Raw genomic sequence first — 13,280 nt, 5'->3', positions numbered from 1 at the left:
GTTGGTTGAGGTGTTCCTAGGTCAGCGGTGGTCACCTCCTGTCTGCCCTTGTAGTGACTTCATTGCTGAGTAGGTTAAAGCCTCTTTCATTGGTTGAGGTGTTCCTAGGTCAGCAACGGTCACCTTTTGGCAACCCCGCAGTGATTTCATTGCTGAGTAGGTTAACGCCTCTTCCGCTGGTTGAGATGTTCCTAGGTCAGCGGTGGTCACCTCCTGTCTGTCTTTGCAGTGACTTCATTGCTGAGTAGGTTAAAGCCTCTTCCATTGGTTGAGGTGTTCCTAGGTCAGCAACGGTCACCTTTTGGCAACCCCGCAGTGATTTCATTGCTGAGTAGGTTAACGCCTCTTCCGCTGGTTGAGGTGTTCCTAAGTCCGCAATGGTCGCCTTTGTTTACTTTTTTTTTTTTTTTTTTAAGTTTTGTCATCATAATGTTCCCTTCTAAACACCATTTTTTTTTGTGTGCAGGATCATGGTATATTTTGCAGAACACCCTGATCCCAAGAAAAGGTGTTTAGTCATTTTGAAGGACAAAGACCAGTCGTTCAAGAATGGAGTTATCCTTCAAGTTAAGGAGCCGATACATAATCCGAAGGGTTGGCCTCGTTTAGATAATTTTGGCCATTTATCAAGATGGTCTAGAGAGAAATCATTGACTCGGGATCCTTCTTTGGCGGCATGGTTTTTAGACTCTCCCCTACATAATAAGGAGCCAAGTTCAAATCCAGAGTCGACACTAGGTCATCGAATCATCAAAGGCTCGGCTCATTGGGGTCCTATGTTAAAACTTCATGAAGAATTCTTTTATATTCCCTATTATTGGGAATGGTTAGAATTCACGGTTGCCCGAAACGAGGATACACTACAACGTACGTATTTGTTAGATGTTGTTCTGGCTTCTTTGTACACCTATGATCGTAACAACGACATAATTCGAGCGTTTTGTGAAGCTTGGTGTTCCTTCAACCAATACTCTTCACACATCATCTGGAGAGTTATCCATCTCTTTGTGGGATATGTGGAGATTAGGAGGACTTCCTATTAAAGGCAGGTTTTATGATGGAGTTGTTCCATGTCGTTCGGAGTTGTTAGCGACATCTAAGGATGATGATTATCTCCCAAAAAGCTGTGAGTATCTTTTTGCCACATATCATCATGTAGCATCTAACGAGGGGGTTTACTTTCAAGTCCATGTCAAATTGTGGATCTCTTTCTGGTTTAAAGGAGATCGAAAGTACACGAAGCCACCCACTCGAAGGACACAAAAGAATTCTCGACCTCGTTCAACCCATAATCCAGACGGGACTTCTTTTGTATGTCGTGACTGGTCTGCGGGGGAAATTAAGTTATTTGACGAGTTGGGTATAGAAGATGAATGGAGGGAAAAAACGTATTTGGCCGCTTTTCTTTCCTGCTGGTTATGTGTATTTGTCATCCCTAGTAAGAATTTGTCTCTTCGCCCATAAGTTTTTCAAAACTGCTAGTTATATGGCCGAAAGGATCTCGTTTAGCCTTGCTGTTCCTGTTTTGGCCAACACTTATCGTGGGCTCGGCCAGATCCATAATGCGTCGCCTTCTGCTCGGAATTCAGGTGCTTGCTTTCCTATACATTACATTCATGGTTGGCTTGCTCATTATTTCAACACACATTTCAAAACTTATGTGCCAGTCAGAGGTCCTATGATGGTTGATTATTCTGGGGAAGGTGGAGCTAAGTACTTTAGCGCTGTCAAAGCTCGTGATATGATTCACAGGGGAAGATATATATCATGGCATGCAACTCTTCAATCTAGGAATAAAGATGAGGATTTGAAAGGAAACGAGCGACTTTCATTTCATAATTTATCACTCTTCTCAAGCTTGCTGTCATGTTTCTTATCATCACGAAGCTCGGGTTCGATGGTCGTTGTGGCTTATAGTCCTTATCGGTTTGGTCGACAGTTCGGGTTTTATCAAGATATACCAAAGGATTTGAGCGAAGAGGTTCCTCCAGCCAGCTTGGATAGTGTGTTGCATCATTGGCGAATTTGTATTTTGACTCGGACATCATCTCAAGTACGTCTCCCTGCACGTTCACTAGATCCGCATAACCAAGTCACTCCCCGTTATACAAAATGGTGGTTAGTAAAACATGGAGATTATCTTGAAGAAGGGATACAAAAGTTGAAGATCAGTGCCGCTCTTCCCCCTCATAAACCAAAACCTGCAAAGAAAGTTGGTGATGACAATGGGGGGAAAAGAATTCATCTTTTAGATGTTGAACAGTTTGTTGCTGAAGATAATGAGGAGAGTCATAGCAGCAACAGTGATCATCATTGGAAGAGATCAAAGAAATCGGAGCCGGTAGCAGTTTGTGACGACAAATTCTTTGATGGTGTTGCGAGTGCTTCAGAATGTCCTGCTCTTCCTTCTACATATTTGGTGAGTAATTCTTTTTATTTTCTTGTTTGTATTTGTCTTGTCTTCTATGATTATTACTACTTTTCTTAACAATCCTCTTATTTATTCAACTTATAGTCACCTTTGGATGATCTCATTCATGAAGATATGGGGGAAAGTAGTCTTTTATCTTTGATGAGTCCCGATGTCCCTGATCTTGCTGCTGCTTGTGTTGGAGGTTTCAAGGTGCCAACTGACAAGGTTGTAGCTCCCCCAATTTTGTTGAATGATGCTATTCCTGCCCAAAAGATGATATGTGTTGATGCTCCTGAAGTCTCCAACTTCTGTGCGGACACTGTGATTTCTGATGTTCAATGGCAACTTGCTTTAGTCATGTGGGATCGCCTACATAAGAAGCTCGTTTGTACTTCACTTGATAAGGCTTCTTATCTTGAGCCAGAGGCGCACAAAATTTTTCATGTCATTTCAGAGACTAAAGCGATAAACCTTGCGTCTCTCAAAGACTTTGTAGGTGACTATTTTCAGAAGGTTGCAGATTATAATAACCTACAGTCTTCAGTTTCTTCTCAGCTGACTTTAGCAAGTAAGGACCGTCAACTGGAAGAGTGCAGCTTTAGCTTGGAGAAGATATTATGTGATGAGCAGAGCGCCCTTGAGGAGAAAGACAAGCTACAACAACAACACATGCGCATGCTACAAGAAGAGGAAGAGTTGGAAGCCAAGCTTAAAGTTTGTCAGGCTAAACGAAGTGAGATTTCTAAGTTTATTCTTGAACAGAATGAGCGTTTAGACCAGCAGAAACTTGAGGCTTCTAAAGTGCGAGAGAGGATGAGCAACCTTGAAAACACTCCAGTTGTTAATGATGCAGTAGTGAGATCACTCGAGGCATTTCGTGGACTTTTGACAGATGCGCAACAGGAATTGAAAGACTTCAAGTGGGCGCCACGATTTTAGATGATGTCATGATTTCTTTTGCATTCTCGCTCTTTTATTATTATTACATGTATGGACTCAGTTTACTTACTCATTTGGCGTTATTTTTTTTTTGTTATTTTTTTTACGAAGAAGAAATATTTTCATGACCAAGATGATAATAAATTGCATCATTTTTTTTCTTGGACTGAACTTAAAGTTTCCTCTAAGCTGCCTACGTACCTTTTTTTTCTATAAAAAAAAAGGATCAAGTCATAACGTAGTTCATTTACAATTTTTTTTTTTTTTGCCATTCACCTTTTAAACTCACGTGGGCTAGGAGTATCATGCAATTTAGGCTCTTGCGATAAGGAGCGGTTACAATTTAAGCATAGTATTTCTTTAGGAATTTTCTGTTGATTGGGCCAATTCTGAGGCCGTCTTGATCCACGATCTTGTATGCTCCGTTCGTGTAGACTTCTTTTATAACATAGGGTCCATCCCATTTTGGAGTGAACTTATTCCCTGTATGTCGAGTTGTAATGATTGGTCTTCGCACTGCAAGTACGAGCTCACCAACTTGAAATGATCGAGGTCATACCTTTTTGTTGAAAACGTTGGACATGCGGGCCGATAACATTCTAGCGCTTGTTGGGCATCGAATCTTCTTTCATCCAATGCTTCCAACTCTTGAAGACGAAGCTGAGCATTATCCTCCACTGTTAGTCCTTCTTGTACCGCCATTCGTAGAGATGGAATTTCTCTTTCTAGAGGGAGCACGGCTTCTACTCCATATACAAGAGAATAAGGCATAGCACCAGTCGGAGTGCGATAGGTAGTTCGATACGCCCATAATGCTTCACCAATTCTTTCCTGCCAGTGTCGCTTGGACTTGGAGACCACTTTCTTCAATAAATTACATAGCGTTTTGTTAAACGCTTCTGCCAACCCATTTGCCGCAGCATTGTACATGGATGAATTATACTACTTGAAGCCAAATTTCTCACATAATTTTTCTATTAGGCTGTTGGAAAACTGTTTTCCATTATCTGTGGCAATGCGATGCGGGATGCCATAACGGTAGATGAGATGGGTGCGAATAAAATCAGCTACATTTTCTTTCTTAGCTTCTTTTAGTGCAACAACCTCAGCCCATCTTGAGAAATATTCTGTTCCTGTGAGAATGTAAGAATGTCCCACTGATGATCTGGGAGTTATAGGACCAACAAGATCGAGTCCCCAAGCTTCAAAGGGCCATGAAGCTATAGTTGGATGGAGTGGCTCCGGAGACTGATGTATGAAGTTGACATGAAATTGACAAGCCTCACATTTCTTTGCATATTGCATCGAGTCTTGGACCGTTGTAGGCCAATAGTAGCCCATCCTTTTCAATTGGAAATGAAGCTTTGGTCCAGATTGGTGAGCCCCGCATACGCTCGAGTGGGCTTCTTCTAAAGCTTTTATCGACTCTTCTTTTCCTAAGCATCGAAGGAAAAGACCTTCATACGAACGGCGATAGAGAGTTTCTTTGTAATAAATGAAACGAGCTGCTCTCCTTCGTACTTCTGTTCTATGTCGATTATCTGTAGGGAGTTTTCCATGTTGGAGATAGTCTATAATTGACTGCCGCCAATCTTCTTCTTCAATCACATAGACGAATATTGCATTCACTTCTTCACTCTCACTTTCAGTTGGTGGTACGATCCATCTTTGGCAAAGTGGAATATTTACAACTTCATCCTCCAAAATTGTTAAAGCTGTAGCCAGATTTGCCAAAGCATCGGCCTTCTTGTTTTCAGCTCTTGGGACGTGCTCCATTGTCACAGTTTCAAAATTTCCCAACAACTGTCTGGCATAATTGAAGTAAGGTATTAGGCTTTCATGTTTCACCTCATACTCAAGCAACAATTGATTAATTATCAGTTTCGAGTCTCCATAAATTTGCATATATGTCACGCCAATTTCTAAGCCTATCTGGAAACCGATAATGAGTGCTTGGTATTCAGCGACATTATTTGAACACAACTCGCCAAAAGTGAAACTGTATGGCAACATATGCTTCTCTGGCGAGATGAAGATTATACCTGCCCCCGCACCACTTCTTCGAGCTGCACCATCGAAATACATTGTCCAAGGCTCAGTAATTTCAATATAGAAGATCTCCTCGTCAGGCAAGCTTTCAGATAATTTCCAATCTGTTGGAACTGGATGATCTGCTAAGAAATCTGCAACGGCCTATCCCTTTACTGCCTTTTGTGGAACATAGACAATGTCGTACTGTTGGAGTAAGATTGCCCATTTAGCCAGTCGTCCTGAGACAATTGGCCTAGATAAAACATATTTGATTGGGTCAGCTTTTGCCACCAAGTGTATTGTGAAGGCTTGCATGTAATGCCTCAACTTATCGATGGCAAAGAAGAGTGACAGACACATCTTCTCGATGGGTGAATAACTTAGTTCTGCCCTATTCAAAGTCCTACTCAGGTAGTAGAGAGCAAATTCTTTACCTTTCTCTCTTTCTTGTGCGAGTAATGCTCCGAGTGATTTTTCTTGTGCAGTAATATACAACACTAAAGGTTTTCCGGCTGTAGGGGCCGCCAAGACAGGTGGGCTAAGCAAATATTTTTTTATGCTATCAAAAGCATTTTGACATGCCTGATCCCACTCAAAGGTCACATCTTTCCTCATTAGCCATTGAAAGGGTTGACATCGACCAGCTAAATTTGAGATGAATCTTCTTATATAGGCCAAACGTCCTTGAAGACTTCTCAACTCACGTAAGTTTCGTGGCTCTGGCATTTTTTGGATGGCATCAATCTTGGATTGGTCAATCTCAATTCCTTGATGCCGTACTATAAAGCCAAGAAACTTCCCTGATGTCACACCAAAAGCGCATTTGAGAGGATTCATTTTCAACTGATATTTCCTTAGGCGCTCAAAGACTATTCTCAAGTCCTGCAGATGATCTTCGCGTTTTTTCGACTTAACTACAAGATCATCAACATAGCACTCGACATGTTTATGGAGCATGTCATCAAAAATCTTTTGCATAGCACGTTGGTAGGTTGCTCCGGCATTCTTTAATCCAAAAGGCATTACTTTATAACAGTATATCCCTTTTGGAGTTCGAAATGCAGTCATTTCTTCGTCCTCGAGAGCCATCCGAATTTGATTGTATCTCGACGATCCGTCCATGAAAGATAAAGCTTCATGTCCTGTAGTAGCATCAACCATAATATTAGTGATGGGTAAGAGAAAGTCATCTTTAGGACATGCATTGTTCAGATCATGAAAATCGACGCATACACGAAGTTGGCCGTTCTTCTTTTTCACCGGAACGATATTGGCTATCCATGTTGGATATTTCACTTCACGGATGAAATCTGCCTCTATTAATTTGTTGACTTCATTTTCGATTTGAGGTATAAGTTCTGGCCGAAATTGTCGTTGTGCTTGCTTTACTGGACGGTACCCTTGCTTGATTGCAAGGTGATGGACTGCTATCTTCGGGTCAAGTCCTGGCATTTCTTTGTAAGACCAAGCAAATATGTCTTTATATGTGGAGAGCAAACTCATTCCTCGCTGGAAAGTGAAGCACTTATGAACGTCGGACGTGGCTGTTCTACTGTACCGAGGTTCACTTCTTTAAGTTCATCAACAGTTGATTGACTGCCGTCCTCTAGTGATGATGGTGCCTCTTCAACGTCCTCCTCTAATATTTCATCGTCTAACATTTCGTCAAAGGAGATGTGGCAACAACTAACATCGTTTTCTCCATGCTCTTGATCTTCCTCGGCTGGATTGGTTAAAAGGATTAACTGTCGTTTCACTCTTAATGGACCTTCTGTGTTTATAAGAACAAAAAGCTTTCTTTTCATTCGTGAAGGGACAGAACTATGAAGTCCGTTATTATTCTTCATTACATCGAGTTGGCTTGTTTCCAAGGACTCTGACTTAGGCTCACGTTGATTTTCTACTCTTTCGAGGCGGTCAAAAACGGATCTTGACGATTGATCTTTCATTTTTGATGTCGACACACTCAGTCTTTGAAATGTCGAAGGTCGTGTAGGAATATGTTCTAGACGTTGGCTTTCTATTTTCATTGACCTCATGTTCAACCTTTGGTGTACCGAGATACGAACAGTTGGAACCTCAATGCGATTGAAGACTGAAATTCTTTGACTAATGGAATGTTTCTTTTCCTTGGAGTCATCGATCTCTTCAACCGTGATGTGATTGCTATTCTCCACTTTTTCTTTTCCTTTTTTCACTATATACACTGGTTCTGACGGTTTGTAACCAATTCCAGCCTTTGATGTAGGTATATTGTAGCCTGACTTCAAAAGCTTCTTCTGTGTTGTAGAAAGTTCTCGCTTGTCATCGAAAATCCTCAAGCTTTTGAACTCAGTGTGAGTTGTGAAGTCATAGCCTGCTTTTTCCAGAAGCTTGTATGCTTTGGGATCGAAGCCATCCTTCGTTCGCTTCACGGGAAGAAACTGCTTCATACTTAGATCTTCGGACTTCTTAATCTCTTGACTTGATATCTTAGTAAGAGGCAGTGTGAAATTATCCTTCAACATTTCTACGTCGTCAGACTTCATATTATTTGAGTATTCCATGAATGGCGATTCACCCTTTTTTCGTCGAGATAGAGGGACATACCGCAAGATGGTAGAATTCTGTGAGGCTTCTTTCTTAAAAGCTTCCGTTTTTAGAGAACTAGTAGATGCTTCATTTGCGATGCCCTTGACAGCATGAACTTCTTTTGCCAGCTCTTCTGTCTTGATCGTTGGCTGTCTCGAGCTAGAGTTGTCCTTGTTGTTCTCGGTTAAAGAAGTATCTATTGGCACGTTTTTTTTCTATTTGATCATTACTCGTATAAAACTTTGCATCTGCGTAGTGTGATTCTGCTTCCGAGAATGGATTAGTGTCAGCCTCAAATTTTCTAACTCCATCTTGATAGAATTTGAAGCATTGATGCAACGTCGAAGTTATCACCCCATTTTCATGAATCCAAGGACGTCCTAACAATAATTTGTAAGTAGTCTTGGAGTCTATGATGTGGAAGATGGTAGTGGCTTTAAGGTCTGCAATGATCAACTCCAGCCTAATCATGCCAATCGCTCGTTGTCCACCTTGATTAAAACCTTGGATTACCAATCTGCTTTTCGTGAGCTCTTCCATTAAAATGCCTAATTGCTTCATGGTTGATTTAGGGATTATGTTGACAGCCGAACCATCATCGATAAGAATCCGGCTAACTTTCTGCTCACGAATGTAGGCCGAGACAAATAAAAGCCTATTATGGAGTTTAGACCCTAACAACAAATCTTCATCTGTAAAGGCGATAGACATACAACATGGGGCACATGTGTTTATGGAGGATTTGGGAGTGCTAGCATCTTTCAGTGCTTCAACGAGAGTATCTTTAGCCGTTTGCGGGAGTGCTAGCAAGTCATTCATGAGATGAACTAGGAGATCCTCTTGTTCCACTACTCCTTCAGGTGCCTCTAGCACGGAGTTATCACCTTCTATCACATGTGTAGCGTGACACGTGACAATTTCATAACCTTCTTCTTGTTCGTTATGAAGGAAGTTCTTTGGGAAGAATTCTTCCAATGTCACCTGCTGGCGAGGTTGGAGAATATCCTTTCTCTCCTCCTTGACAGGCCGAAGTTTTCTCATATCTTTCTTTCCCTTCTTCTTTTTTGGCATGTTCTTTCTTTTGTAGTTTCGAAACATGCGAGACTCTTTCTGAATGAGTCGTTGTTTCTACTTCTTTCGGCGAGTCACGAGAGTCCATCCTTCTTCTTCATTGACATTAAGCTTGGTCTCGTCTTGAAAAGTGATTCTTGGTATCGCGTGTTGCCACCAAATTGCTACAGGCTCTAGAGTCCCAAATTGGATCAACTTTACTTCTTGGTTGTGGACTGCATAACCATTAGAGTTTACTGCAACATGGTTTGTTTAAGCTACCTCATCGAGGTCAAGCTCGATCTTCCTCTCTTGAGCTAACTTTAGGATCAACTCTTTCAAGACAAAACATTTTTCCACTGGATGACTAATGACCCGATGGTACTTGCAGTAATTGGGATCATTGGTTCTTCCCATCTCTTCCGGACGTTTGCATTCGGGAAGTTCAATTAGCCGTTTCTCCAGTAGCTGCTTTGACATATCTGGAATATCTGAATCGGGAAAAGGATAGACTTTTTCCTGTCTCTCCTTCAAAGTTGGACGCCGCTTCTCGTTTCCAGCCATTTGTCTTCCATCCTTTTTGTCGTTGAAGTTTCTTCCTTTCGTAGAAAACTTAAACGGAGTCGTGTTGACGACCATGAATTCTTTCTTAGAACTCTTAGCAATTTTATCAGAGTTCTTTACTTCCTTCTTCTCCTTCTTGAGGTCTGGGACCAGATGATCTTTGTTCCCTCGGCTATCGATACTTAGTTCCATGTCGTGGGCACGAGTTGCTAGTTCTTCAAAACTTCGGGGTTTTATTCCCTGGAGAATGTAGAGGAGTCCCCAATGCATGCCCTGAGTGCACATTTCTACTGCAGACACTTTAGTCAATCGGTCTTTGCAGTCGAGGCTCAGAGCTCTCCACCTATTGATGTAGTCGACAACAGGTTCATCTTTCCGTTGCTTAGTGCTGGTTAGCTCCATCATGCTAACAGTTCGTCTTGTGCTGTAAAAGCGATTTAGGAATTCTCTTTCCAGTTGCTCCCAGTTGCTGATGGATTCAGGCTCCAAATCTGTGTACCAATCAAAGGCATTGCCTTTCAGCGTCCTGACGAACTGCTTGACCAGTAGATCTCCTCTAGTGCCAGCATTTTCACACGTTTCGACGAAATGAGCAATATGTTGCTTTGGATTACCCTTTCCATCAAATTGTTGGAACTTAGGAGGCTGATATCCTATTGGCAATCTCATATTGTCAAGTCTCTTGGTGTACGCCTTGGAGTACATGAGGGAATTTTGAGTCGGTCCGCCATACTGAGCTCTGATCGAATTTGTGATCATATCTTAGAGCTGTTGGACGGACAGTGAAGCAATTGAGACAGAATGTTCTTGTTGTTCTTCTTGCACGGTGTTCTTTTTTTTCTCACTGACTTTTGCAGCAAGATTCTGGCTGGATTCAGCAACGTCTTGAGCTTCGATCTTGTTCATGAGGGAAGCGATCTTGTAATCCTTTTCCTCAACCATCTTCATCAGCATGTAGAGTCTCTTCTCCATATCCGCCATTTTTTCTTCCATGGTGGATGCATCAGCCATCATGACAGAGTACATGACGTTCGGAGTAGATGTCCCCTTGTGATGTGCAGAGGAATGAGCGAATTCACTCTCCGAGCTGGAGTTGAACAGGGCATCCATCATTTCTTTGGCTCGGTTGCGAGTAATTGGGCCCAAGTAAGAGTCGCTTGAAACATCAATCTTGGATGAAGCTTCCTTGAATGTCATCGCTTCTTGGTTGAGAGAAAAAAGATGAGAGGTAGAGAGGTCCCACTGGGCGTGCCAATTTGTTCGACGAGAAATTCAATAAGTGAAACTCGACTTAATGAACTTGTATTTGTATTTATGTATAAGTGTTACAACTCTACTGTATGATCCTCTGATTAATTCTCTCTGACGTAAGCTCACTTCGAGGGTTAATGAACTTGTTCTCGAATCAAGGAGGTTGTCACTTTCAGTCTCGAGCGTATTGAAGAATCTTTACGATCTTCGGCTGTGAAATTGGATGTTTGATGAAATCTTCGGCTTGCGAATTCTTCAGCTTGTGGCTTGTGAAGTCTTTGGCTTGTAGCTCGTGAAGAGTTCCTTTACTTGAAGTGCAGCTTGTGAGATCTTCAAGTCTTGAGAGGAATTCTTCAATCGGTTGCTTGGCGGAGTGACAATTTAATCTTCAAGTCTTCAAGTTAGGCTCTAGATTCTTCGCTTGACACCGGATGCTGAAAACTCTGAGTCTGCAATTCTTCTCAATCCTCTGAATGCCTCCACTCTCCCCTCAATGGGATGTGACTCTCTCTATTTATAGAGACTTGGTGGGTCACATATGGGCCAGGGGCTTGAGTCCAATCTCCTTATGGGTTTGGTCCGATTAATCGATTTCATCGGACGGCCATAGGAGAGACACGTGGCATTATTTCATCCATTGATTTAGGACACAATTTAAATTAATTAGGACACGTGTAATTTTATGATTGGTCTTAAATATAATTTAAAATTGTGACATGGCATTTAGTGATTAGTTGAAATTTGTCCGTCAACAAGGGGTTGGATTGAATCTTCAACCTTAAGGAAGATAATGATAATAGATATAATATCTACTTAACTATACACAAATTAACCGAACTGGGTTCCATGAGTCGTGTAAGCGAGGTTTTTATCTTAATTTTCTCAACTTTATTGGTTTAACAATTTTTTTTCAGGTGCATTGATGGTGCCTGAAGTAGCTCATGCAACACAATGTGAAGAGGAGTTGTATGATTATAGCTGCATACCAAAAGAATGTAACCAAAAGTGTCAAGAAAAGCATCATAATTCATCATCTGAATGTGTTACGCTCCCTCCAATGCCCTTTAACTACGCCTGTTATTGCACCTATGACTGTGCTTGAAACCAAGTTCTGCTTTTCTTTTCATTGAGCTGATCGTATGGTGATGTCATAATTCCCCATATTTCCATCAATAAAAGAGTTGGATGACTTTATTCTTATTAACCATTCTTGGATCTCATGCATTTAAAGTTATTCTCCATTTTCATCTCCAACAACATAAAAATTGAGAAAAAAAAAAGTGGTTAAAAAGCACGTTTGGTCCCTGTACTTTCACTAAAGTAACATATAGAATAAATTGTCTCAAAATCTATTTGTGTGAATATATCTGAAGGTATTTCTTTGTTTGGACATGGAGGAGGGTTGTTTATTGGGGTATTCATGCATAATTTCGTTCCAAACAACTCATCAACTTCTACTTCTATATCAGTATCTCCACCATTTCTAGGTTCAATTACCAATCCCTAGATAATGACATATTTGGTCAACTTGATTTATGAGAATAAATCTCTAACCTAGAACTGTACAAAAATAATTAAAAATTAATAGTACAAAAAAATGATAATTATCAAAATCATCCACTAAAAATGAATAAAAATACTACTTAGCACACTACAAACAAACAAAATCCACAAATCCAAATAAATTAAAAAATAGTCAACTTTTTGTACAACCAATAAATAACATTAATAGTACAAAACAGTGATAAAAAATATAACTTAAAAAAAAGTCATACCAAAATAGTCCAAACAATTTAACACGTTCCAAAAATCAAACACCAATAATACACCATATTACAAAATATATATATATATCACCAACTTGCAAATCACTCAATATTTAAGTCTACAAAATAATATTAAAAAATCAAATATGTTCAAATGAAACACTACTCATGCAAAAGATTACAAAAAAAGAAAACAAATAGAAATAATATACTATATTACAAAAGAGAAAAAAAAAACAGCAAGCAATAATATTGAGAAGAAAAAAAAAGAAAAGGAGTGCAATACCAGAAGTGACGGGTGGCGAGACCGGCGGCTGCGGGGGGAGAGACGGAGGCAAATTGGGTGAGAGAAAAGAAATTTGAAAAGTTAGATTTAAGTACAGTGGGGTCGAAAAGGAAAGGGGGTGGGGACCTAATGCAATTTGCACACGAGTTCCTAAAATCGTGTGCATTGCACACAAATTCAATGAAATCGTGTACAATGTACATGATTTTTTACTGCCCGTGTGGCTCCAACTGCACAGTTGGAGCCACATCACACAAGACTCGCGTCCATTGAACACGAGTTTACTGATGCTAAATCGTGTCTACCCTACTTTTGGAAATATTATCAAACGTACCTTATTTTTATTTTCTTTTTTACATTATTAAAAAACAAAGTCGAATAAATGGAGATGTTATACAATTGAATTAAA

At 40.5% G+C, this 13,280-nt stretch overlaps 2 protein-coding genes and 2 pseudogenes across 2 annotated transcripts; all 4 read right to left on the bottom strand.

Moving 5' to 3' along the window:
* Positions 1-3,793: 3,793 nt before the first annotated feature.
* On the bottom strand, positions 3,794-4,282 carry LOC148209166 (uncharacterized). Its single transcript, XM_088117434.1, has one exon. It carries the CDS (start codon positions 4,280-4,282, stop codon positions 3,794-3,796), a length of 489 nt encoding a protein of 162 aa, XP_087973560.1.
* Positions 4,283-4,294: 12 nt separating this feature from the next.
* LOC148209165 (uncharacterized) lies at positions 4,295-5,437 on the bottom strand. Its single transcript, XM_088117433.1, has one exon. It carries the CDS (start codon positions 5,435-5,437, stop codon positions 4,295-4,297), a length of 1,143 nt encoding a protein of 380 aa, XP_087973559.1.
* A 108-nt stretch (positions 5,438-5,545) lies between these two features.
* On the bottom strand, positions 5,546-9,025 carry LOC148209164 (uncharacterized; annotated as a pseudogene).
* Positions 9,026-9,082: 57 nt separating this feature from the next.
* LOC148209163 (uncharacterized) lies at positions 9,083-10,597 on the bottom strand (annotated as a pseudogene).
* Between the last annotated feature and the right edge of the window lie 2,683 nt (positions 10,598-13,280).

The sequence above is a fragment of the Momordica charantia genome (genome assembly GCF_013281855.1).
Source record: "Momordica charantia cultivar OHB3-1 chromosome 9 unlocalized genomic scaffold, Mcharantia_2.0 BLBB01000009.1, whole genome shotgun sequence".
Taxonomy (NCBI): Eukaryota; Viridiplantae; Streptophyta; class Magnoliopsida; order Cucurbitales; family Cucurbitaceae; genus Momordica; species Momordica charantia.
This window is presented reverse-complemented; position numbering and strand designations above follow the sequence as displayed.